This window comes from Zalophus californianus, chromosome 6 (assembly GCF_009762305.2).
Source record: "Zalophus californianus isolate mZalCal1 chromosome 6, mZalCal1.pri.v2, whole genome shotgun sequence".
Classification (NCBI taxonomy): Eukaryota; Metazoa; Chordata; class Mammalia; order Carnivora; family Otariidae; genus Zalophus; species Zalophus californianus.
Genome location: NC_045600.1, coordinates 84,002,051 through 84,026,803, shown reverse-complemented (window position 1 = coordinate 84,026,803; position 24,753 = coordinate 84,002,051). Strand labels below are relative to the sequence as shown.

General features: G+C 51.3%; 1 protein-coding gene across 1 annotated transcript in view; it reads left to right on the top strand.

Moving 5' to 3' along the window:
- PLA2G4E (phospholipase A2 group IVE) overlaps window positions 1–24,753 on the top strand; it is a 66,241-nt gene that overhangs the window by 25,702 nt on the left and 15,786 nt on the right. Inside the window, exons 2-5 of the mRNA XM_027572022.1 lie at window positions 13,724–13,796; window positions 19,932–20,068; window positions 22,030–22,161; window positions 22,976–23,016. Of these exons, the coding sequence (XP_027427823.1) occupies window positions 13,724–13,796; window positions 19,932–20,068; window positions 22,030–22,161; window positions 22,976–23,016 (383 nt within the window). The remainder of the gene's footprint in view (window positions 1–13,723; window positions 13,797–19,931; window positions 20,069–22,029; window positions 22,162–22,975; window positions 23,017–24,753) is intronic.

Sequence of the window (24,753 nt, the reverse complement as noted above, 5' to 3'; positions counted from 1 at the left end):
GCATCCCCACCAACAAGGGCTCCCTTTGCCCCACGTCCTCGCCAACACTTGTTATCTCCTGTCTTTTCGGTAACAGCCAATCTGACAGGTGTGAGGTGGTACTTCATCGTGGTTTTGATCATCTTTTTTTTTTTTTCCTTAATCCCCTCGGTAAATCTTTGGTTCTCAGGAGAGGATAATTCCTAATCAGAGTCCCTCACTCGCAAGCAGTGTCTGTTCAGAATCCATTTCTCCAGAATGAGAGCCTAGTGAGGAGCCAATGTTCTCCCCCAGTGTAATGTCATCTGCCGCAGGTACCTGGCGCCACGTGGGCTCCATGGCCAGGTGACTTTTGCCCAATATCCAGGCCCTCCCAACCGTTTAAAGCAGCCATATGGAAAGACAGTGTCTGCCTATGTGGACTTACCCCCTACCTACCCACGATGGACAGGACTCTGCTCTGGCCTGGCGGGGCTGACGGAAGGCAAAATGAAGAAATGAATAGAATCTGCAACCCACCCCCCTTCCCCCCACCCCATCTCCCTCTGACAAGCCTGCTCTGGAGTCAGCCCCCTCCTCCACAGATAAGCACACCTTTATTTTTCCCGAGCCCCAGCCCCTTAGGTCCCGAGTGGCAGCCAGAGAAACTGGGCCAGTCTGCATAGAGCCGATAGGGCATGTGGAGACCCAGCAGCATTCCTCACAGGTGCAGAGGGAGAGGTGGATCGGGGCCTTTCATAGCCCACGGCTTGCCCCTGGGGCCACACTGGGCTGATAAAGGAGGCACGCCTGCCCTCCAGCGCTTGCAGGCCGCGCAGTGCCGCTGGTCACCTGTTCTACCCCAGGGGGGCGGGATTTGCTATCTTTCTCAAACATTCTGCTCAGGAACTTTCCCTGAGCTTTACCATGGCCAGCAAAAATCATGATTCTTGCACTTGATATCCAAAACTTTCTTTGGTCTCCTTTCTGAGTCTCCCTAACCTTGCTCATGCTATCTCGCCTGACATAGATGCCCCTTCCTGCTTTATTCATCAGGTCTCTCCCCTTCCTTCAAAGGCAAATGCAAGGTCTTCCTGTGCCAGGCAGCCTCTTCTGACCTTCCCGGCCCTGGTTGGCGATGCTTTCTGAGTGGCATATTTTCACACCTCTCCTCCTATGTGACAGGATCATCCAGAGACCACTTGTGTGACCTTTCCGACTCACCCAAATAGACAGGAGCTCCTTGGGCAGGGATGATGTCTTGGTGTCTCTGGTATTACTGTGCATCACACATCTCTGGTGAAACCGTCGCTGACTGAAGGTCAGCCATGTCCTAAGCGCTTTATCTCCTTTAGTCTCCATAACCACCCCGAGAGGTAGAAATCATTATGCTTTCCATTTCACAGATGGAGAAACTCAAGTGTATAGGGATAAATTCACCCAAGTTCATGAAGCTAATGGATTGCAGAAGCAGTGTTCAAATCCAGGTCTTTGAAACTTGAAAGTCTAGATCCCTAACCAACTATATCATGTTCAGTCAGGTTTGAGACAATGGCAATATCATCCTCACAGAAGCGACCAGTGACAAAGAGTAAGTGCAGTGTACAAAAGGCTCCAAACAGTCTTGCTATGTGAAAGAGAGTCAAGAGCTGGGAAATAAAACCTATCCTCTAGTTGAAACCAGAGACCACAACTGTTAGGAGCAGGAACTTCACAAGATGGCGCAATGTTGGGCTGTTGACACAAGCGACTTCAGGATGCAAAGCGCTCGGCTGGGCCTTAAACATCTTGTTATAAAGAGGAAGAACGGGGACACCTGGGTGGCTCAGTCAGTTAAGTGTCCGCCTTCAGCTCTGGTCATGATCCCAGAGTCCTGGGATTGAGCCCCGCATCGGGATCCCTGCTCAGTGGGGAGCCTGCTTCTCCCTCTGCCTGCAACTCCCTCCTGCTTGTGCCTTCTCTCTCTCTCTCTGTCAAATAAATAAATAAAATATTGAAAGAAAAAATAAGAAAGAAAGAACGGAAAATACTTGTGAGCCAGATCTATTGACAACACTAAGAATATTACCTTCTTTGGGATGAAGTTCCTTTCTTGTCATGTTTATGTGCATTTTGTATCTCCTCATCATGAAATGGAGTCACGTCTAGCTTGTTGGCCAGAGGTTCTGTTACATCTCAACATATTAACACACATCTCCTGATGTGTGTCTCGTTAGAGCCAGAAGTTCCGGGGTCAGACTGACTTGCCTCCCAGTCCTGTCAATTACCATGGTGACCCTGAGCTAATTACTTATCCTCTCCATGGCTCAATTCTTTTTTTTTTTTTTTGTGAGATAATAACACTAGCTACTTCACAGGTAATATAAGGTATTTTATAGTCTTTGTCACTTTGTTTACATTCAGTAAATGTTAGCCACCTCATTTCTATTGACATCTGCGTAATATTCCAGGTGTGTGAATGTGTCTTAACATTCAAACCATTCCTTTACTGGTGGGGTTAGGTGTTTCCAGTTGATGAACAAGACAAGCAATATCTCTACCCTATAAAGGGTTACAGTCTGATAGAAAGAGACAAAAAGAATCAATGAACAAGATAATCCAAGATATGATATATTAAATCAAACCAAATAACCACAGTGATCCAGAAGCAAGTAGGTGGGTGAGAGGCATACATGTTCTGGAGGGCGGTCAGGTAAGAGTTGCTGGAGAAAAGGACATTTGAGCAGATCCATGATGTTGAGAAAGAGCAGCAACACACAGAGTCAGGGTCAAAGATATAAGCCCAGCGAATGGGAAGTGCAGAATCCCTGATGTAGGAAAGAGCTTGCCATGTTCCAGGCGGAGAGGGCCAGTGTAGCTGAAACTTGTGCGTGAGGGGAGGAGTAGAACAGATGTGAGCAGCCAGACCACACCGGACCTTTCAGGGCCATGGCAAGAAGTGAGAGCCACAAGGGGCTGGGGGATTTTACTCAGGGCCATCACAGAACCTAGCTGATGTGGTTATTTGGTTTGATTTAATGTATCATATCTTGGATTATGTTTTTAGGAGACCACTTGTGCCTTCTGCAGAGAAAGTCTTGTAGGAAGGCAAGAGTGGAAGCAGGGAGACCAGTCAGGCTATCGCAGTCGTTGAGACGAGTGGAGGTGATGGCTGGCACTAGACCAGTGGCCATGAAGCTGGGGAGCGCTGGAGGGAAAAAATCTCCCCTGAGTGTCAAGGGCTGAGGATGTGGAGTGTGGAGTGTGGCCTCTTTGGTCCCATGAGCCGCCGGCTTGCCCTCTTGATTGGTTGTTATGTCCTTGTACCCACATATCCTTCCCCATTCTCTCGTTGTTGGGAAAGGCAACTCTGATTCAGCCTTCTCAGTGTTTTCCAATTTAATAGCTACAGTGAAATCTCATTGGCGTTTCAATGTGCCCTTCCCTGAATGCGGATGATTTTGAGCATCTCCTCCAATGCCTGTTAGCCTTTTGGGTTTCCCTTGCTACATAAACTGCAGGTTCCAATCTCTGGTCCATTTTTATGTTGGCACAGCCATCTTTTTCTTGCGGATTAACCTAAGAATTCTTTGTATATGCTAGATGTTGATCCTTTGGTGATTTGCAAATGCACTGCAAATACCTTTCATCATTCTGTCTGCAATCTATCAACTTTTTCGGTGTGTTCTTAGTTGATAGAAATCCTTAACCCTTATGTAATGACATTTAGAAATGTTTTTGCCTTACGGTTCATGGTTTCAAAGTGTTGTTTTAAGAAATCCTTCTTATGCCCAAATCACAAATAGAGTCTCCTACATTGTCTTCTATTAACTTTATAGTTTTCCATTCCAGGTGTTGATCACATTTACAGCCTTTTTTTTTTTTTTTTGAGTATAGAAATAAGTGGGAATACTGTTTAATTTGTTCTATTTAGTGAACCACTCATGTCCACATCATCTGTTAAATAGCTGTTCTTTCCCTATTGATTTGTGGTGCCAACTTTATCAATGATTACGTTCCCTTAACTATCAGGGCATGTTACGATCTCTCTATTTCGTCCCATTGGTCTGGTTCTTACGCCAACAACATGCTGTTTGTCTAAGTGTGGCTTTGTAGTGTATCTCAGAATCTGGTAGGGTAAGATGCTCCTCTTTACCAGTATTTTTATTTATTTATTTATTTATTTATGTATTTAAGGATTTTATTTATTTATTTGACAGAGATAGAGGGAGAGCACAAGCTGGTGGAGCGGCAGGCAGAGGGAGAGGGAGAAGCAGGCTTCCCGCTGAGGAAGGAGCCCGATGTGGGGCTCGATCCCAGGACCCTGGGACCATGACCTGAGCCGAAGGCAGATGCTTAACCGACTGAGCCACCCAGGTGTCCCTTATCAGTATTTTTAAAGGATGGGTTTATTACCCATGGATATTTATTAAGAGGAATAAATTTGGGATATATTTTGCAGGTAGCAGTGTGCTTGTGGCATCTTTTGCTTTACTGAAATTTTATGTTTCTGTATATTCTGATATAAGGTAACATATCCTTATTGGCTTCTAGGTTTTGTACCTCATCTAGAAGATTCTCTTCGTCCTAGTATCTTATTAATATTCTCTAATATCTTATTTTAAATCTTCTATTGTTTTACTTTAATGGTTAGATATTTAATCTGTCTGGAATCTGTTTTTGTGTTGTTATGAAATTAGGATCTAACTATTTTATTCCAGTGGCAAGCTAGCTTTTCCAATAATGAATAACCCATCCTTTCATCCATATTTGAAAGACTTCCTTTATCATATACTAAAATTCCATATATACATAGGACTGTTGGGAGGCTTTATTTTTTTTTTTATTTTAAAAGATTTTATTTATTTATTTGACAGAGAGAGACACAGTGAGAGAGGGAACACAAGCAGGGGGAGCGGGAAAGGGAGAAGCAGGCTTCCCAAGGAGAAGGGAGCCCAATGTGGGGCTCGATCCCAGAACCCTGGGATCATGACCCGAGCCGAAGGCAGACGCCCAATGAATGAGCCACCCAGGCGCCCCTGTTTGGGGGCTTTACTTGCTTTAAGGAAGGTCCTGGAATCCAGAATTTGTTGGCAAAGGATGGATAAGCGTCGGATGCATTTGAGCAGGAGGATGGCAGATCGAAGGGGTGGTTACAAAGCTCCCTGGCCAGCCAGGTGTGTGGGGTATGAATCCCTGAGAGGAGGCTGAGGCTGAGAGAGAGATGCCACTGGCAGAATGGGAAGGAAGGGACAGGCACCAGAGGCATCTTGAAAGAGGAAAGGTGAGTAATTCACCCTTGTGGGGCTTTCGGGGAAGTGATGTCAGCTGAACCAGCAGGACGAATGTACTTTTCAATGCTGGCTTACCTGAGGCCAAGGGGCTGCTGGTGAGAGGCAGGTCCTGGTTACCCTAGTCAGTGGGAGTCAGTTAACGAGGCCCAGACACTGCCATGGGCAGAGGCCTCTGAGGACGCAGGTTGGGGTTTCTGGGGGAGATCTCAGGCTCCCTGCTCATCCAGGAGGAGAGGGGCTGAGTGGGAAAGAACTCAGTCCCTTTCACTCTGCAGCGGCAGCTTTAGAATTTCCCCACACAGCGACTCTGGGACAAGGGGAGAAAGGGGGCCTGGCCTGGAGTATCAGCTGTGTACCAAGGGAAGTGTTTTAGCTTCAAATGTGTGTTCATTTGGAGACGTGTTAGATGAGAAGGGGAGGTTGATGCAGTTCTTACTTGGTCACACGGACTGGCACTCCTTACTCATCTTCCCAGCACACTTCCCGCCATCCCCACGGAGGCCCTTCTCCCCTCCGGCCCCACTTAAAGTCTGCGCTGGACCCTTTACCCCTGAGTTCAGCTCCCTCTTCTCCCTTCACTAGATCATAAATTCTTGGTCCTTTCCTTCCAGACCCTGCCCTGAGCAGTCAGCACAGAGCTGGGCACACAGTGGGCAGTGAGGGCCTGTTTGCTGCTGGATTGTTCCCCTTAGTTCACCACCGCACCAGCTCCCACGTGGTCAGAAGCCACACAGAGGGTGCAGAGGAAGGAGCTCCAGCTCACCTCGTTAGCCTCCTATTCGATTTGATTCCATTCAGCTAAATGGGGCCCTGCTCTTGAGGCATTTATGGACAATGAGGAAATACAGGGGTTGGAGACCTAGATTTTTCCATGCATTACCTTGGATGGATGGAGCGGGGTGTGGCCAGGCTTCTTCAGTGAGGAGAGGATCAAGTACCAGGTTTTGGGGAATGCCCTGGAGTTTGGGGCTTGCCTTGGGCCTGTTTGATAGGCAAAGGGTAAGGGAGTGAAGGGAAGGGAGAGACAGGAAGGATCTCCAGTGAGGAGGTCCCCCAGGACTCACCATACCCCCTCACCCCTCACTTTCAGGACACTGTAGTGCTGTAAGCTGGGTTGCCCACAACATCAATCAGCACTGCCTTCTTAAAGTTCAGCTCTGATCATGTCACTCTCCTGCTCAAAAACCATCAGTGGCTCTTTATTGCCTACGGACTAAGTTCAAATTTAAAGCTTGGCCTCTGAGGGTCACAACTATTGGGCCCTAATGTATCTTTCCAGATTTGTTCCTTCACAGAGCATCCCTCCTCTCTGCCCAACTTCCACATTCCCTGTGTCCTACACTCCACCCCCACATCTCCTTCCACACCTTACTACTCCAGACTACTTGCATAGCTGAGCATACCCTGCTTTCTGGCCTCCCTATTTTTGCTCATGTTGTTCCTTCCTCCTAGCATACCTTTCCCACCTATCATTAGCTTTTGAAATCCTAGCCATCCTCTAAGACCCAAATCAGGCGCCACCTCCTCCGTGAAGCCTTCCCAGATCTGCTCTTTCGCTTCCCAGCCAACATCTACCTTCTATTTTCTGGGCTCCCTACCCAGTTATTAGCTATGTGACAGAGCTCTATAAACCACAGATGTTTACAAATGTGAAGGATTTGTATTGCTCCTTCTAGGATGCCCCCTTTTACCATGGGAGACTCGGACCTCTGAGCCTCTGAGGGGTTGGATGCATTTGTCCCCTCACCTGGACTATCAGCAACTTCAAGCCTGGAACCCCCTCTCAGTAGCATAGATGCAGTTGGTGCTCCCTAAGTGTGTGAACAAAATTAAATTTAGTGGATTCCACTGAGGGGTGTGGGTGCTGAGTTTGTGTCCTTGGCAGTGGGGTAGATCTACTATCTAGGGGACGGATGCAGGCTGAGAGGGGTCCAGACTGAGGGCCCAACTGCCTTCTGGAAGGCCAGACAAGCAGAGGAGAGCAGGGTGGGGGGCATCTCTGCCTGGCATAGGAAGAGGTCCCACAGATACCACCAACCGGTTCCATCCCTGCATTTGGGTCTTGTCAGCCCTGTGTTCGGATCTCACCCTCAATTTCCCAAAATTTGCTTTAATATGTGGGCCAGAAAAGCCGGTTGTAGGGCCTTAGGCAATAGCTCAGGCAGGAAACTCCCAATGTACCTAGCTGGGCAGCCGAGCAGGCGAAGTCACCTCACCAGGCCCCTGAGTGAGCCCGCCGTCAGGCCAGAGATAGGGATCAGCTGGGTGGAGCAGGAGCATCCTCTAAGCTGCCCTGAGATAGGCAGAGGCTGGGCACACCCTCTCTCCACCTGGCCTCCCAGGAGGGAGAGCTGGGAACACTTGCACTTGACCCTTTCCTCACCAAGGATTCAGGCAATCACTTTTTCTTCTCCCTCTAAGTTTGACCATCATCCCTGCCTCCCATGTGCTTCCTGCCCACAGCTCCTGGGCACCAAGCGGTGGGACTATGCGGAGTTTAGGAGGGAGGGTACCATCCCCCATTCCCCAAGATGCCCAGAAGCGCATCTCTGAGCCATGATCTTGATAACCTGAAGAGAGAGGGCTTTCCCAAATCATGGCTGGGCTCATCCTAAAGTTGTGAGGGTCCAGCATGCTCTTCTTGCCACCCATTCCCTTGGACAGCCAGGTGGTTCTGAGTTTCTGGGGGCAGCAGACTGCTGACCCCAAGGGTCACAGCCCCCTGCTGGTTCCTGCATTTCCAAGATCTGAAGGCCTCAGGGTCCCTTGATACTAAGGGCTCGAGGCCCCCCACCCGCCATCCGCCTACCCACCGTAACCCCTCCCCATGCAATCCCAGCCACAGCAGAGAGGTGTCCAGAGGGCGGAGCTCTGAGTCAGAATATAAATTCCCAATCTTGCCACCCAGCTGGAGAGCCGCCACGATGCTCGCCAGGCAGATGCCCGCCTGGCTCTCCCACTACCTACCAGACCTACGCCAAGCAGAAGATGGCAAGCCTTCAGCCCCCTGTGCCTTGGAGGTGATGGAGCCGTGCTGGGTAGGTGGGCCCTGAAGCTGAGGGCAGGAGGCAGGAACCAGGAGGGCTGGGAGCACTGTAGACTCCAGAGACACGGAGCACCTGGGCTTGGGCAGCCCCGACCAGGCACCCGGGGATGTGGTCTGGCCCAGTTGGGGCTTCTGGGTGGATGGCCCAGCTGAGGGTACCCACAGACTCAACCAGATGCTGTGGTGTGGCTCAGGGCCTTCTGGGGCCAGGCCAGCACCCACGTAGACAGTGCTCAGCACTGCCAGGGGTGGATCCGTGCTCATCTGTCCTAGCGGTAAGTGGGCATTTACGCCGTGGACATTCTAAACTGCCATGCTGTGTGAGTATGCGGTGTGGTGTCTCGGAAGGATCAGTGGCATTGCCAACCTGTCACATCAGCCCAGAAGGCCAGCTGGATCTGTGGTCAAGACTCCTGGGTCCATCTGACTCCTCGTAGCCTCCTAGGGAGACGCTGGGTTCAAGGGTCAGGTTGCCAGGGTTCCGGACCGGCTCTGTCTCAGCTTGCCCATTTACTTCAAGCTTCCAGTCTGCCATAGGCACGCCATGGCCAGGCCTGGCAGCAGCACCTTCTTCCTCATCCTCCTCTCCAGGCCCCTCCCCCAGCCCACACTGAATCCCTGAGTGAGATGAGTGATGCCCTGAAAATGTCTTGTCCTTTTAGGGTGGGAGGTGGAGACCCCATGCAGCCTCCCAGGAGCCCAAGGAGGGGCGCTCCGAGCTGCATGGTGTCTGGTGCCCTGCTGCCCTGGCCAGGATAGGTATCACCTTCTGGGGTGCCCCCACATTTCCCCACGGCCCTCAGGGGGCTGGAAGAGCCTCTGGTTAGCACCTGTTCCTGCCTCCCTAGTCTGGTGGAGCCTCTGGAACCTGGGCTGGGAGTGGGGAGAGCTTCCACAGAAAGGACAGAGCACCTTGAAGGGGGGCGTGGAGCAGCTGAGAATTGTGCCTGTCCCTCTCAGGTCCCCGAGGCTCTGTGCCTCAGAGCTGGACTTCTTGCCCTGACCCCTCACCTAGCTTGTGTGATAAAAAAGGAAAACAGCCATAGTAGCTCCTCCCAGGAGCCCCCTGGTCTGGGATGTTGCTCAGACTAGCTGGGTAATGTTCTGAGGTCCCATGAAGTCCCCAACCCAATGGTGTTCTTTCAGGGAGGGCCCACACACCCTGAAAGCTATCACCAGGCTATTGGGAGCTCTGACACAGGTGTTGCAAGGAACCGGTGGGATGGATACACCCAGCTCTCTGGGGAGGAGGAGGTGGCCTCACCAGCCAGGCCTGCCCTGAGAAGCCCTGGGGAGGGAGTTCCCACAGGCTCGCTAGGAGCTGTCTGCCTTCTCCTGCACCCCAGACCTTGTGGACTGGTTTGGTAAGGGTTCGCCTGGCCCTGGGGGAATGGGGATCACACCCACCACTTCTGAAACCCCACGTGTCAGACCCCCTCCCCATTTCCCACCCCCACATGGGAGCCTGCCCCCAGGAGCCCATCAGTAACTATTCATCTGACCGACTGGTGGTGACAGCTAGACCTGGGGTGCCCTGAGTTGGCAGCTGAGGGCTTACTCCTGCCTCTCCTATTAAGTAGTCCAGTGCATGACCCGGAGCAAGCTTTTAGCCAGTTTGGTTAACTCTCAGTGAGAGCCAGCCCCCGGGGCAGCTGGAACGTGTGCCGCCCTGCGGTCAGGTAGATCTACACCCGAGGCCTGGCCCCGCGGCTTCTGCACCATGTGCCCCTGTGTGAGAAGCAGTCTCCCTAAACCAAGGCTTCTCCTCCACAAAGTAGGGCTAACAGCACCTTCCTCGGAGCGTGCTGGGGGAGCTAGATGAGAACAGAGGCAGTGCGCCCCATGCGGGCTCAGGGCCTGGCACGCTGGAGGAGGCTGGGGAGCTGTGCTCCACAACCTCCCCCCGCCAGGTCCTGCCTATGAAGCTGGGGGCGGGAAGGGGGACTATTGAATTGCCTAATAGCCAGTCCAGAAGGTCAAAGAGTGACATCTTTTCCACATGAGCTGGTAAGATCCCCCTGTCCTGAGTAGGTCTCAAGGGGAAGTAGAGTCCTGGCACGCTCAGCCCCAGGAATCCAGGCCAGGGAGGAGGCCAGAGCCAGAGCCGGAGCTGGGTGTCTGCGGCCTGAGCAGCAGAGCCCTTTCTCCCACGGGGCTTCTCCGAAACCCATCAGGCCCACCCTCCCCGCACAGCTGTATGGTTCCTAATGCATCTGAATACGCTTCTCTCCTGTTGGCCAAACAGTTCCTGCCTTGAGCTCCAAACCCCCTGAGTGCTCCCTGGTCCTTACCCAGGAGCCTCCAATGACCCCATGAACCAGAGGATCCATGCCCACCCCTGCTCCAGGGCTCCAGCCCAGTTGGCCTGATGCCCGGCCGTGGCTGTTGTTAAATAATTTGATTTTCACCCTGATAACCAGCCAAGGCATCCCATCCCAGGGACAGGCTTGTCCAAGTCCTTAAAGGGTTTTACCCTTACCACACGGTAAGCTACCCCGTAAACTTGGGTTCCATAATGTCACCGGTTTCTGGTTGCCATCTGCACAGCCACAGACACTGTGCTTTGTTCTATTGGATCTTTCTACTGTGTATCAGTTACCTCTGGGGCCATGAAGTTTTGCTTCTCCCTAGCATCACTTCTGTTGAGCTGGTTAGAGCAGGAGCAAAATAGGTACATTCATTTTTATCCAAGACGGTCATTTTTCACAGACCTGGTTATCAGAATCATCTGGGCCCAAGACTTGAGTCCCATGTTCCCACAGCCTTCCTCCCAGCATGACCCCTCTAGGTTCTCTCTCAACCCCCCTTGCCAGCTTCTGTCTCCCTGCTGGTGAGATGTCAGTCGTTTGTAGAGCACTTTGGAATTGGGTCTCTTCTGCAAATTCCTGAGCTTGAAGTTGTGATTTGAGACTCCAGGTAGACCACAAAGGAGCCTTCTGTGGCTCCTGGGAAGTAGAACTCCTCCAAGAACCTTAGGCTCTGGTGTGCGCTGGCTCTTTAAAAAAGAGAGAGAGATCGTGGAATATAGTGGCAGAAATGTAGCAAGTCCAAGCATTGCAAGTGAAAGGACCATCAGAGTTTGGGGGTTATTGTGAAGTCTTGGGGGAATTCAGAGTGAAAAGGAGAATCTGTCAGGAAAAGAGGTTCTAAGAGGAAAAGATGAAGGAGGTGGGGGGCAAGTGACACCTGTCTTCGCGTTGAACGTTAACGGTCGCTTCCAAGTAAGGCGACACCATGGTCGTGGTTACGAGCTCAAGCTGAAGAATTAAAGCTGGATTCAAACTTGGGCTCCTTTGATTCTAGCTGAGGGCCCAACGTCAAAGGACTCAGTCTCAGATTCACCATCTGTAAAGTGAGGCTAATAATAACTGCTCCTTGGCCGGCGGTGGGGGGGGGGGGGGAGGTTGTGAGGACTGAGCGAGATGGAACGTAGAGATTACATACACTACGCTTAGCATATGGCAGACGCTCGTCAGGTCGTCACTGAGGGGGTTAGCGCTGCTGAGTTAGAGTGGGGAGAGTTGGGCAGCCTCCCTGGAGGGTGCCAGGATTAGATGACAGCAGAGGGCTTTTCCTGGAAGGCAGGGGGACATCGAGTGAGGTCCTGAGGGAAGCCATGAATGCTCATGCCCTTCCAGACAAGACACATGGGGGAGGGCAGCCCCTCTGGGGGGCAGGAGAAGGACCGTGATGGCTGAGAGCCCTTCAACACTATGAAATGTCCCTGAGGACTGACCCTCGCCTGGGCTGAGGCCTCTGGCCACCCACCTGAACTCTAGTTGCCCTCTGAGAATGTAGGCCAGTGAGAACAGGCTTTGCCACAACCACTCTCCTGGGTGAAAACCGACTCCCTCTTCTCGCCAGATCAGGCCAGGACACCCACTCCGCCTGACGGGGGCGGTGAGAAATGAGGAGCCCACCCTGCCCAGAACGGGTCTGGCCAAAGGCCCAGCCCTAGTTCCAGAGCCAGGGGGAGAAGTGGTGTTTATGGCCTTTGGCTCAACTCATACAGCTCCAAACAGAATCCTGTGAGATCAAGTTATTGACTGTGAAGACACCCAATATTTCAGAGCTAACCTCACGAAGGGATTCCTCACACCTATTTATAACTGTCCGTTTGGCTTTTGCTCTGATTTCGAGGCAGCTGTTGGGGATTGAGGACGAAGAGACCCTAATTCTATCTCAGGGTCTACGTAGCAACCTTCCCAGGCGTCATTGTGGTGTCGCTGCTTAGAATGAAGCCCCGGAAGAGGCTGGAAGGACAGACATCAAAATGATGACAGTTCTCATGACAAGAAAAAAGATCATTGTCACTGTGTAGGGTGGTGGGTGTTAACTAAACTCATTGTGGTAATCATATTGCAATATCTGTGTATATCAAATCATTCCGTTGTACACTTAAAACGAATACAATGTTATATGTCAATTATATCTCAATTTAAAAAGATAGCAATACCTCTGTTATAAAGGTCTTATGAAGATTTAAAAATGTGGGCGCCTGGGTGGCTCAGTCGTTAAGCATCTGCCTTCAGCTCAGGTCATGATCCCAGGGTCCTGGGATCGAGTCCCACATCGGGCTCCCTGCTCCATGGGAAGCCTGCTTCTCTCTCTCTCCCACTCCCCCTGCTTGTGTTCCCTCTCTCGCTGTCTCTCTCTCTCTCTCTGTTGAAAAAATAAATAAATAAAATCTTAAAAAAAAAAGATTTAAAAATGTAAGAAAAGTGTCTGGCAAATAGTAAGTGTTCAATAGATGCTAGCTAGCTAGCTCTTGCAATATTATCTCTGACAATAGCCAAGGCAGATGAACTATCTGTGTACAGTCTGAGTTGAAAATAAAAATAATTATAACATTTAAAAAACCCCAAAAAAGTGATAATAGTGATCGTCTCCGAGTGGTGGGATGCTGGAGACTCTTCTTTTTCTTCATATTTTTGTGTTTTTCCCAGAACCCCCATAATGTTTCAAATAGAGAATTGCATCCTCTTAAAGATGTATAACAAGATTTTGGCAACAGGGTGAACTACGTGGAGTGTAAAGGCTTCTAGTTCAAAGGCCTCTATAAATATGGTCATTTGGTCCATGGGAGGGATCCCAGGGCATCTGCCATAGGTACGGGCTAGGAGTGATGGTAAACAGACTCCTCTAAGCCTGGGTGAAACTCTCGGGGAAGGGACTTCAAATCCTGAGATTCAACCAGGAAAAACATGAACAGGACAGGCCTGAAGCCGTCGCCTTCCAAGGGGTGCTGGCTCGTAGTGGGGGGAGGAGAAGCCCCTCACCTCAGCAGGCTTGGGGACCAGCGGCATCCTCCGGAGCCCAGAAAAGCAGATGGCCTGGGAGGAGGCTTCTTGGGTCTGAGCAGTGGGAGCCTGTGGCCCACTTGAGTTGTTCTCTCTGTCAGTTGCCATTGCCTGAAGAGTGAGCCTGCTAACCTCTCAATTCACAGGGCGGGCTGTCTCCATGCCACCTACTGACCGTGAAGGTCATCCGGATGAAGAACGTCCGACAGGCTGATAGGGGTGAGTATCCTCCTGTCTTCCCTCCTTCTCTGTTTGAGGGACGTGGCTGGAGTCAGGCTCTGGCTGGAGACACATCAGAGGTGTGTGGGGGTGTGGGGGTGGATGGGGGTGGGTGTGTCCGCCCTACTCAGGTTGTATTTCAGACTTTGGGGTTTACATCATTTTTCCAGGCCCCTCCTCTCACCTGTGACCTTGGGACTACCAGCCCCTGCAGTCCGCCTGGGTCTGAGAACCCTGTTCACCTCACTGTCTCCTCCCCACTCCCCCCTCCTCTAGCACCCATTTCCAGGAGCATCAGCTTCTCCCACACTGGGCACTCCTTGCTTCTGCATGAGTTGATGGGCTGTTAGAAGTGAAGGAGAGGGAGAGGCCCATCTGTCAGCCTAGCCCCAGTGCCCCTTCTCAGTGCATGGATCCTAAGTTGGGTTCTGGAGTTCATGAGAGAAGCCAGCTCTGCAGCGTAGCCCCATGGATGCAGTTTGACTCACTGGCACTGTTTGTGCAGTGTTTTCTCGCAGACCTAACTTGGCCCTCATCCCAGCCCCTGCTGCATTCCCAGGTTATGGGGGGCCCTGGGAAGTCTCTGGCTTCAGTGAGAAATGAATGCATCTGGGTAGGTAGGATGCTCCCCTCATGCTTGTCTTTGGGGTGGAATTTGAGAACTCCAAAGAACCCAGATCCCCTCCCTATGCCACCTTCAACTTGCCCCATCCGGAAAGAAGCTTGGCCCTCAAGGCGGAGAAAGCTCCGTGTCAAGGCCCCTTGGCTGAGGGCGTGTCCCCACTCACTGATGACCACACAGGAATGGCCCAAGAGCCACCAGGGCTCCCCAGAGCTCCATTTTATTCGTACTACCCTCACCCCTGGGATTCAGGCTAGAGAGGGCCTCAGGGGGGCAGAGAATGCAGAGAGCTATGATACCAAGTGTATATTTTAACAAGGGGAAACATTTATACCCGAAGCAATTATAGACTAGTAACAGGAGATGGCATTCTAACTTGTCACTAGAGAATTTAGAACTGGGGTAGGGGGGACGCCTGGATGCCTCAGTCGTTAAGCGTCTGCCTTCGGCTCAGGTCATGGTCCCAGGGTCCTGGGATTGAGCCCCGCATCGGGCTCCCTCCTCGGGGGGGAAGCCTGCTTCTCCCTCTGCCGCTCCCCCTGCTTGTGTTCCCTCTCGCACTGTGTCTCTCTGTGTCAAACAAATAAATAAAATCTTTAAAAAATAAAAACGTAAAAAGAACTGGCGGCACCTGGGTGGCTCAATCAGTGAAGCAGTTAAGCCTCTGACTCTTGGTATGGGCTCAGGTCATGATCTCCAGGTTATGAGAGGGGAGCAGCAATAAGTGTTGGGCTACATGCTCAGCAGGGAGTCGGCTGGAGACTTTTCCCTTCCCTTTGCCTCCCCCTCTGTCCCACCTGCTGCTCATGCTCTCTCTCTCTCTCTCTCTCTCTCAAATAAATAAATAAATAAATAAATAAATAAATAAATAAATAAATAAATAAAATCTTAAAAAAAGAACTGGAGGAGGACACTGAAAGCCGGGAGTAGCTAAGGAAGGCTGCTCTGAGGGCCTGGGGTCTGAGAGAGGCAGAGTGTGAGCGCCTAGAAGTCCTGGGAGCCCGATCTGGGGAGAGAGGCCACCTTGAGGGCGGGAGAGAAGCCACCTGGCCTCTGTGAGCACCTGCTGGGGGCCGCCTCCAAACAACACTTGCTTCTCTGAGCAGCCTGAGGGTAGTGCTGAGGCCCATTCGGCGCGTGAGGGCGAATGATTGCCTAAAGGTGGGAGTAGTAGAGGAGACAAGCAGGAGGAGGCTGGGGCCAGGCAGAGGAGGGATGGGGGTCCGAGGGGCAGGGCTCCCGAATTCCGGAGGAAGGGATTGCGTGATTTCCTGAGGCGAGAGGCAGACTATGCCGGAGCATAGGTGGGGAGAGGCTGACAAACTTGCTGAGAAACGGTTGCCACAATGCAGGCCTGAGTGTGCAGGGCAGAGGCGGGAGGGCCCTGGGGCTGAGGGAAAGCCAAGCAGTCGGGAAGGACTCCAGCTGGACCCCCTGGAGGGCAAGTGTCCAGAGCCCAGGTCAGCCAGCGTCCAGTTTGGGCCCGGCTCTGCCAAGAGGCTGGCAGGAGAGCCAGGGACTTCTCGGGCTTCTCGGCACCTCCCAGGCCACCGGAGAGTGAGTTGAGGAGAAGTGTTCCCTGGGCAGGGCCTGGCCACCACTTGCGCCTTTCTTGCCCATGCCACGGTGGGTCACTCAGACGCTTCACCCACCCCCGGGCAGTGCCCACCCACTCCCCGCGCCCCCAGGCTACCCGCAGCTTGCACACGCCCACACCTGCCCTCACCTGTCCCCACTCCTGAGGTGTGTCCGTCCCAACCCTGCGGGTCACCCGGGCTGCCCACGCTGGTGGCATGCCTGCACCTCTGCGTGTGCAGACCTTCCCTTTGTCCAGGCCTCTTTCTTCTGCCACACCCATCCCCTGCATATCCCAGAGGTAAGGGGATGGGGGAAGAGGCAGCCAGACAAATGGGCTGAAGTCAGACCCACCACCTTCTTCTTCCCTTTCCCCACGAGTCCCTCTGGCACACAGGCTGCCTTTGGGAGGTTTCCAGGTCCCCTTGGGGACCCCCTTGTTGTTTATGTTGTCCTCATTTCCCCTGAGGAACAGGGTGGGAGGCATCCATAGTGTCTGGGGGGGGGGGCAGCCCGGGGCACGTTGTGTATAGAACCCACAGTGGACCTAGGCTGGGCTCTGTTGCTGCCTTGCCTGATATGGTTGGTGACTATCATGATGTCTTCTGGGTCCTGGGTTACTTTTGCCGCAAATTGTTCTCTTCTAGCTTGGATCAAAAATGAGCTCCACTCTGGTTCAATCCTCTAGTGTGTGCCTGAGTTTCCCAAGATTTCAAGGAGCCTGAAAGGGATGAGATTCGGGGATGACTCGCTTGTCAAGGAGCGCTCCACCCAGCCCTTGGCCAGGACTGGATAGAGTGGACCTGGAAGGCTCCCAGTGGCCAAGAGCTTTTATTCCTCTTGGGAAAATCAAGTTAAAACTCAAACCAGTACCCCAAGTGATGCGAGGCAGGTGTCTCCAGAGGTATTAGGAAGATTGTGTTCTCAACATCTGTAGGTATCATTGAGTCATCTTCTGCCCTCCACATCCCAGGAAAGGGAGGCATGTCATTCAAATGACCAAGCCCTCTATCACTTAAGAGGAACAAGGATTAGAACCATCTATGCCTAGGAAATCCCCTGCAGTCTCTGAAATCCTCAGAATTGGGTCAGCATTGCCTAATCACTCTCCATTGCCAGCATGCCGGTCACTCCCCTTCCAGTCAGAGTATCCTCCGGGCCCCTGGTGGCCTTGCTCCCTCAAGTCATCTCTCCCTTCCGAGGATTTCCCCCTCCTTCGGCTGCACTCTCCTTCCCAACCTTGTGGAGAGAGGTGGGACCAGCTCTCTTAGAAAGAATTGGAAAACAAATCAATGCTGGAAGTGTGGGTGTCTGATCAATGCTGTCTCTTCCAGGAGTATTTGTATCGTACCTAGAGATTTAAGCCTTAGGCCAAAAATACTGAGATTTTATTTAACGGGCTTAATGGGAGAATTTTAGGCATGGACTGATAATAGGAAAGGGATTTCAGAGGCAAAGGGGCCTTTATGGGTTCGATCAAATCATGCTAAGTAAATGGGTATAGAGTTGGTGGGGTCCCTGCCTGCAGGCTCCTTCCTACTATACAAGAGGCAGACCTGAGGAGAATGTCTCAGGCTAAGGAGGAATGGCGGGTGTTCCAGGAAAAGTCAACGGGGGGGGGGGGGGGGTCCCAGGAGATCCCTGGGGAGTCTCCCTATAGGCAGAGCAATTAGCGATCCAAGTTGCTTACCTATATCTGTGGTGACTCAGCCCAGAATTTGATACAGTGCTCTCAAGCAGGAAGTTGGGCTTTTCCATTCAATTCATTTATTTATTCAACAAATGATTAGCAAGTGCTGACACATGGTCTCCAGGCCCTCCCAGCATTCAGGGTGCAGTGGAGACAGATGCTCTGACTTGCACTGGGGTGCAGTGTAGCCAGTGCCCTGCCAAGAGAAGGGCAGAGACTCTAAGCTGGGAGGTGGGGGTGCCTGGCCGAGATGTGGGGGTTCAGGGAAGGCTTCCAGAGGAGGTTCCTTCTGAAACCTGAAGGGGCTAGCCAAGGGAAGGGTGAGGCGAAAGTGGAAGAGAACGGTGTTCTAGGCAGAAGGAATGGCAAGACAGCATGGCACTTCTGAGACCTACAAGTGACTAGGTTTGGCTGGAGTCTAGAGGGTGAGTGCAAGCACTTTGTGTGTGTGTGTGTGTGTGTGTGTGTGTCTTTGGTGGCAGGGCAGGGGCTGGGTGATAGTGAGTGTAGAAGGAGGGGGCCGAGGCTGGGGAAGTAGGAGAGACAGCCATGTTGAGTGGTTGGGACTCCTTCTTCTTGAGGACAGATGGGAGCTACTGAAAAATTTTAAACTGGGAGTAACATGGTCAGCTCTCAAAAGATCCCTCTGGTTTCTCCTGAGAGAAAAGACGAGAGTAGGGCAAGACAAGAGCCGGGGCGCCCAGTCGGTAAGTGGCAACAGAGGCAATGGTGGCCCGCAACAAGGCAGTGGTGGTGCAAGCAAGACGTGGATGGGCTGGAGAGGTCAACGGAGTTAAACATCATGGAAGAGCCAAGGATGGTACTTGAGGTCTGGCCTGGCCACCTGAGTTGATGGTGAGGAGGAGCAGGTTGGACATGGAGGGGATGGGTGGGGATGATGAGGTCATCATTTTCTTTAGATTCCTCTGGGTTTTGGTCATTCTTTGTGTCTGGATTAAGCCATTATGACTTGTAAAAGGCAGTGTCATCCTACCTTTATTCAGTGGGAGGAGGGCCATGAATTCCAATTCACTGAATGTCAAGGCCTCAAAGATTAATCAGACATCGGAGATGAAATCGGAAGCTAGGGATGCTTATGATGCAAACCATGGTTCTTAACTCCGGTAATGTTCTCACTGGAGTGACAATGTGAGACTAGTCAGTCCAGGGGGACACCTTGGGTTTCATTCTCACAGGACACTACTACCACTAACTAGGAACTAGTTTTGGTCAGTCCTGTCTTCACACCAGCTCCACCATCTAGAGGATTCTCTGACACTGGAGACTGTATTGACTTTTACCATTTTCTACATATCTGGTGTGTCCCCTGAGAATTACCCCCAGCAGATTGCCAGGAGAGGGACAAGGGCAGGTACAGCACCTCTTCCTCCCTCCTCCCAAGTAGAATGGAGGGAGCCACGCTAGGCTGCTATTTTTTTTTTTCACCTCTATGCCTTCTGCTGCTCCAGCCAGAAGACCCGAGAGGCCTTCCTCTACTTTGGGAGGGCCTTTTAAGAACAAAGCCTGTGTCCCTTCTCCAGAGCACATCCAGCAACATCACCCTTGGGTTGTTCATTTCAAATGAGAAAAAAAAAAGTACATGCCCTCAGATGTGAGGGTTTCTTGGGTCACATGCCTCATGCTGGGAGACTGGTGTAGGGATAAAGAGCCTGGCTAAGGGCAGTCAAGACATTAGTCCTGTGTAAATGATGGCCCCTGCTTCTAGATTCTCCTAAACTGTTATTCCACCCAAGCCCTTCCCCATCCTGGCCCTCTGGGCAGGCTCTGTTCCCCTGCTTCTCACCAGCCCAGAGGAAGACCAGAGCCCCACTTTGTTTTTCCCGGTACCTTGCACTAAGGCAAGAGTTAAACTGGACTCTGTGGGGGCTGGTCCTCCAGATCTTCCCCTGGTGGAGGAAAAACTATGTAGCCAGACCTTGTCCCAACCTAGCAGGCATTTGCTCAGGGAGCTGAGATGCTTCTGAAAAGAGCCAGAAGCCATCTATGTCCAGGAGAGTGATCAGTGGGACATGAATCCCCTCTCTGAATTTTCTAGCCTGTAGGCTGTGGTCTTCTCAGGGGTTCTGGGACAAAGGTCTCTGGAGAATCAGACCCATGAGTGAGGAGGGGAGACTAGGGCATTCTCTGGAAATGACTTGCCTGAGGTTTCCTTCTGACTCTTCACTCTCCTTTCTGGACCCGGATTGGTTCCCCACCCTTCCCCCCAATCCTTGTCTTCCTTGGACAGTGAGCCAGACAGACTGCTTTGTGAGCCTCTGGCTGCCCACCGCTTCTCGTGAGAGGCTGAAGACCAGGACCATCTCCAACTGCCCGAACCCAGAGTGGAATGAAACCTTCAGCTTCCAGATCCAAAGCCAAGTGAAGGTGAGACTCAGAGGACACCATGTGTCTGTCAGGCCTGCCTACATTTCTATTCTCCTCCATGCCTGCTTGTCCTTCTGTTTGCTTATGTGTCCTTCTTATGTCTATTTGTCTTTCTGCCCACCTGCTTCTTCTCCTCCTAGCGACCCATCTTCCCACTCACCCACTTCTTCATTAGGCCTGCCTCATGTTTGTCCCTCTGAGTCTACTTATCCTTCTACCTTCTTTCCTTCCTCTCTTGTCCTTCTACCTAATTGTTGCTGGAATTTGTGGTTCCTGCCACAAAACTGAGTGTGTTTCAGAACATGCTCCAAGTAGGAGAATACATGGAGGGGAAGGGCCATTCTATTCACTAGGTCCAAGGACAGTCTGATTCCAGCCAGAGGGTTTTCCTTTTCTTAACTCCTTTTTAGAAGGCTTTATTATTTCTAATTCCTTGAGTGTCTGTTCTTTCGTTTGTTGGGCTGTTGTTTCATGGTGTTGGCCTTCTTCAGGTATATGGCAACTCTCCTGCAGGAGAATTCTCCCTTGAGCATACTGAGCTGTGACCAACTCAGCAGAGTGCCCTTTTCTATTTTTATTTTATTTTATTTCATTTTGCCTAATGTGGGGCTGAAACTCATAACCATGAGATCAAGACCTGGGCCAAGATCAAGAGTCAGACACTTAACTGACTGAGCCAACCCCAGTGCCCCCTCAGCAGAGTGCTCTTAAAACAAACTTGGCCTCACCATGGAGATATCAACCCCAGTCTTGGTGCATTTGAGGCTTGATACGTCCAGCTTGCTGCTTCCATATTTTAGGGTGATTCTTTATTTCTGGTTCATGATAAGTCCTTTTTTGCTTTCAAGAAGGGCTTTAGGGGCACCTGGGTGGTTCAGTCACTTGAGCCTCTGACTCTTGATAACAGCTCAGGTCATGATCTCGGGGTCTGCTTGGGATTTTCTCTTCCTCTCCCTCTGCCCCTGCCCACCAACCCCCCCAAAGATAAATAAATAAGTCTTTTTTAAAGAAGGGCTTTATATTTGTTACTATAAAAATATCTCTTCTATCATATTTATGGTTTTGGCGAGGAAGGAGGATTTTGGCATGGACTCTGCCATCTTGAAATCAGAATTTCGACCTCCTTTGTCTAAAGATCTATGGGGCTGCTCATATGAATCTATGGGGTTGGTTCTGGGGCATGTCTGTGTTTCTAGTAATTACAAGGTCAACAGATCTCATTCAATAAGGAATCTTCAGACCACTTTATGTCCACCTGATAAGGACCAAAGAGGCAAACCCAGCCCCAACCCTCATCTCCCAGGGTCCTTGAAACAAGAGACCTCAGAGGCTAATCCATGTTACCCAAAACCATTGACCTCAGTGTTCAGCCAGATGTCAGGGTAGCTGCTCAACTCTTGACATGCAGCTTTGGGACCACCCATGAGACCTCTTTAGGGGCTGATGAATCAAAGGACAGAGTTCAAACACCTCACCCCAAGCCCATCAGGTATGAGAATCCCTGTAATCTGCCACATCACCTTCCAGGAGCGTTAAGGTGTTAGCTTCCCTGAATTGTTGGGTTTTTTTTTTATTGGGTTTTCTAGCATTTAATGGGCTGTCTTCAGCTCCAGGGGCCCCAGTGCTGAACACAGTCTATGAGCTGGCAAGGATCTTGCTTGTTCTGCCCTTCCATCATTCTCCCAGGTGAAATGATATCCCTTACACTTCACAGGCCCTTGCCAACCTTGCAAAAGAGCAAAATTCTCCAGGAGAATCAGAGCAGAGGGTCAGGAAGTCTTCAGAGAATTAGAAAGGAGGGTTTAGACACTATCACCCCTGAGTTCATTATTCTACAAATGCCTCTCATACCTGAGCAGGGACCTCTGTGCTGTTCCCCATCCCTCAGACCCACCTCCTTCCTAGGAAAATGGGCCCATGCAAACACAGTAACCAGACTTGCACCGTCCTTTCTCCCCTAGAACGTGCTAGAGCTGAGCGTCTGTGATGAAGATACACTGACACCAGATGACCATCTCTTGACAATCCTCTATGACCTCACCAAACTCTGCTTCCGAAAGAAAACCCATGTGAAGTTCCCACTCAACCCAGAGGTGGGTGCCAGTGTCCAGGCCCTCAGCCTCCTGCCTCATGAGGAGAAGCTAGTTATGTTCATGATGCCACCCTACAGTTTCTCTCTGTGTCACCGAGTCAGGAAACAACAGTACTGCTGGCTCAGTCCCAGTGCTATGCTTACCAGCTGTGTAACCTTGCAGAATGTATTCAGTTCCTCTGCATTCTGTTTCCTCATCTGTCCAATAGCAATGATGATATGTACCGCGCAGGGTTGTTGTGGTGCTGAAATAGGAAAACATAATTAAGGCCCCTAGCACCGTTCGCGGTACAAAATGGAGATGAAGTACGTGTTGGTTCCCTTTTTTTCCCCTCAGAGTCCTGCTGCTGAGATAGCCCAGGGGACGGAGGGCAGATGAGGGTAAAGAAGGGTAAATCTGCAAATCAGAGAACGTCAGAGCAGGAAAAGACCAAGGTGTTATCAATTCAATCATTCAACAAATCCTTGATTTCCTACTATGGGCCAGACACTGTTCCCGGCCCTGGGGACACGGCAGGGGTCGAGTATCCCTGCTCTTGGCCGGCTTACATTCTAGCAGGGAAAACAATGAAGTCACAACTTCCTGAAGTTACACAGCAAGAGGTGTAAAGGAATAGATGAGGGAAGGGGCCCCTATCCTTCAGAGTTGAGCTGGCTGGGGACGGTATCTCAACTCTCCCTTGCCCTGGGTACGGAGCCCCTTGGGAAGGCAGGCGAGCAATGGGAAGCTGGGGGTAGAAGCTAAAGGGACATGTTTGGGGGGCAGACAGGGGCAGCCCCAGGTCACAGCTGCCTTCCCTTTATCCCCCTGCCAGGGCTTGGAAGAGCTGGAGGTAGAGTTCCTGCTGGAGGAGAGGTGAGTAGGCCCAGCCCCCTAGGATCCTGCCACAGTCCTGACTCCCAAGTGGCTCCGGGCAGGCATTTCAGAGCCTGGTCTGCCTTTTTGCTGCCCTCCCCTCTCCCACTCTCACCCCTGGCACCCCACACTGTGCCTCAGAGTCCCTTGGCAGCTTCTAAATACTGTAGATGCCTGGGCCCCAGCCCTACTCATCCTGTTCTACTGACATTAGTTTTGCTTCAGAGATCTAGAACTCTGGCCAAATCGCCTGCTGCAGCTCCCTTGCATTCCTGAGAGTGGCCTCTGGGAAGAATTCCTGCCACATGGTGATGGGGCCTTGGAGAGGCCAGGCTGAGAAAGACGTCGGGACCAGGGGGTTTCCTCCTTGACCCTGAACTGTTAAAACAAACTGCCCCAGGGGCACCTGGGTGACTCAGTTGGTTACTTGTCTGCCTTCGGCTCAGTTCATCATCTTGGAGTCCTGGGTTTAAGCACCACGAGCCCCGAGTCTGGCTTCCTGCTCAGCAGGGAGTCTGCTTTTCCCTCTCCCTTAGCCCCTCCCCCTTGCTCATGTGCGCTCTCTCTCTCTGTCTCAAATAAAGAAATAAAATCTTAAAAAAAAAAAAACCTCCCCCAAACCCTGGCCTAAAGCAGCCTGTCCCCCTCTGCAGCCAACTCTAGAACCACATCAAGGAGATGCTCAGGTCCAACACCTGGGGTTATTTCTCATATCATTTTCAACTAGGAAGATGACCCAGGGTCCTAGAGATATGACTGTGCTGGGCACTCCAGTAGAACTGGGCCCCAGAGCTGGAGGTTAGGAAGGAGGAGAGGACAAAGAGAGAAGGGGAGAGAAGGAAGAAGCCTGCTCAGGACACTAGTGTGCCTTGTGATCGGGCAGCCGACTCCTCTCCTGGTAGCCCTGGTGGGATTGGCCCGGGAAGATGCCGAGGGTGAGAGGCAGGAGTTAGAACGAGAGCTTGTCAAACTCCACTCCGAGAGAGTCCTCTACCTAGGGGCACTTGGAACTCTTTGGGCTGCCTCATTTCCCCTCAACAGCTGCTTAACAAATTAAAATCAACTTTGTCTCCCATTGAAGAACATCTGGGCTCTCTCCAATTCTTGACTCAAGAAGACTTGGGGGAAAAGTCCTTTAGCTTGCAAAATGAAACATGTTGAAATTGGTAGTAAGAGTTGATCTGGAGACACGATCATCTTGGGCCTAATTTTGGCAAGGGAGGCTGTAGACTCCTATAGGCTAATTGTAAACTTGGAGACTTATATTCTTGACTTTATAACATGAAGACATTTCATATGCACCAGGCCCCTCTCCGGCTGGGTCAGAACTGTTTGTTTAATGCATGAATTAAATAAAGCCCAGAAAGGAGAATGGGTCATTTCTGCCACCAGAACTCTTTACATCTGTGGCAGGTGGCGGGCTCGGGCCTTTCCCTGCTACCTGTTTATCCTCAAAGCTCCTTACAGTTGTGCATAAAGCACAACTTATGCATCTGGTTGAGCATAAAGAATAGTCAGCCCTTTAAAAAGGTGGGGGAGGGGCGCCTGGATGGCTCAGTCGGTTAAGTGACTGCCTTCGGCTCAGGACATGATCCCAGGGTCCTGGGTTCGAGTCCCACATCGGCTCTCTGCTCGGCAGGGAGCCTGCTTCTCCCTCTCCCTGCCACTCCCCCTGTTTGTACTCTGTCTCTCTCTGTCAGATAAATAAATAAAATCTTTAAAAAGAGAAATAAAAAA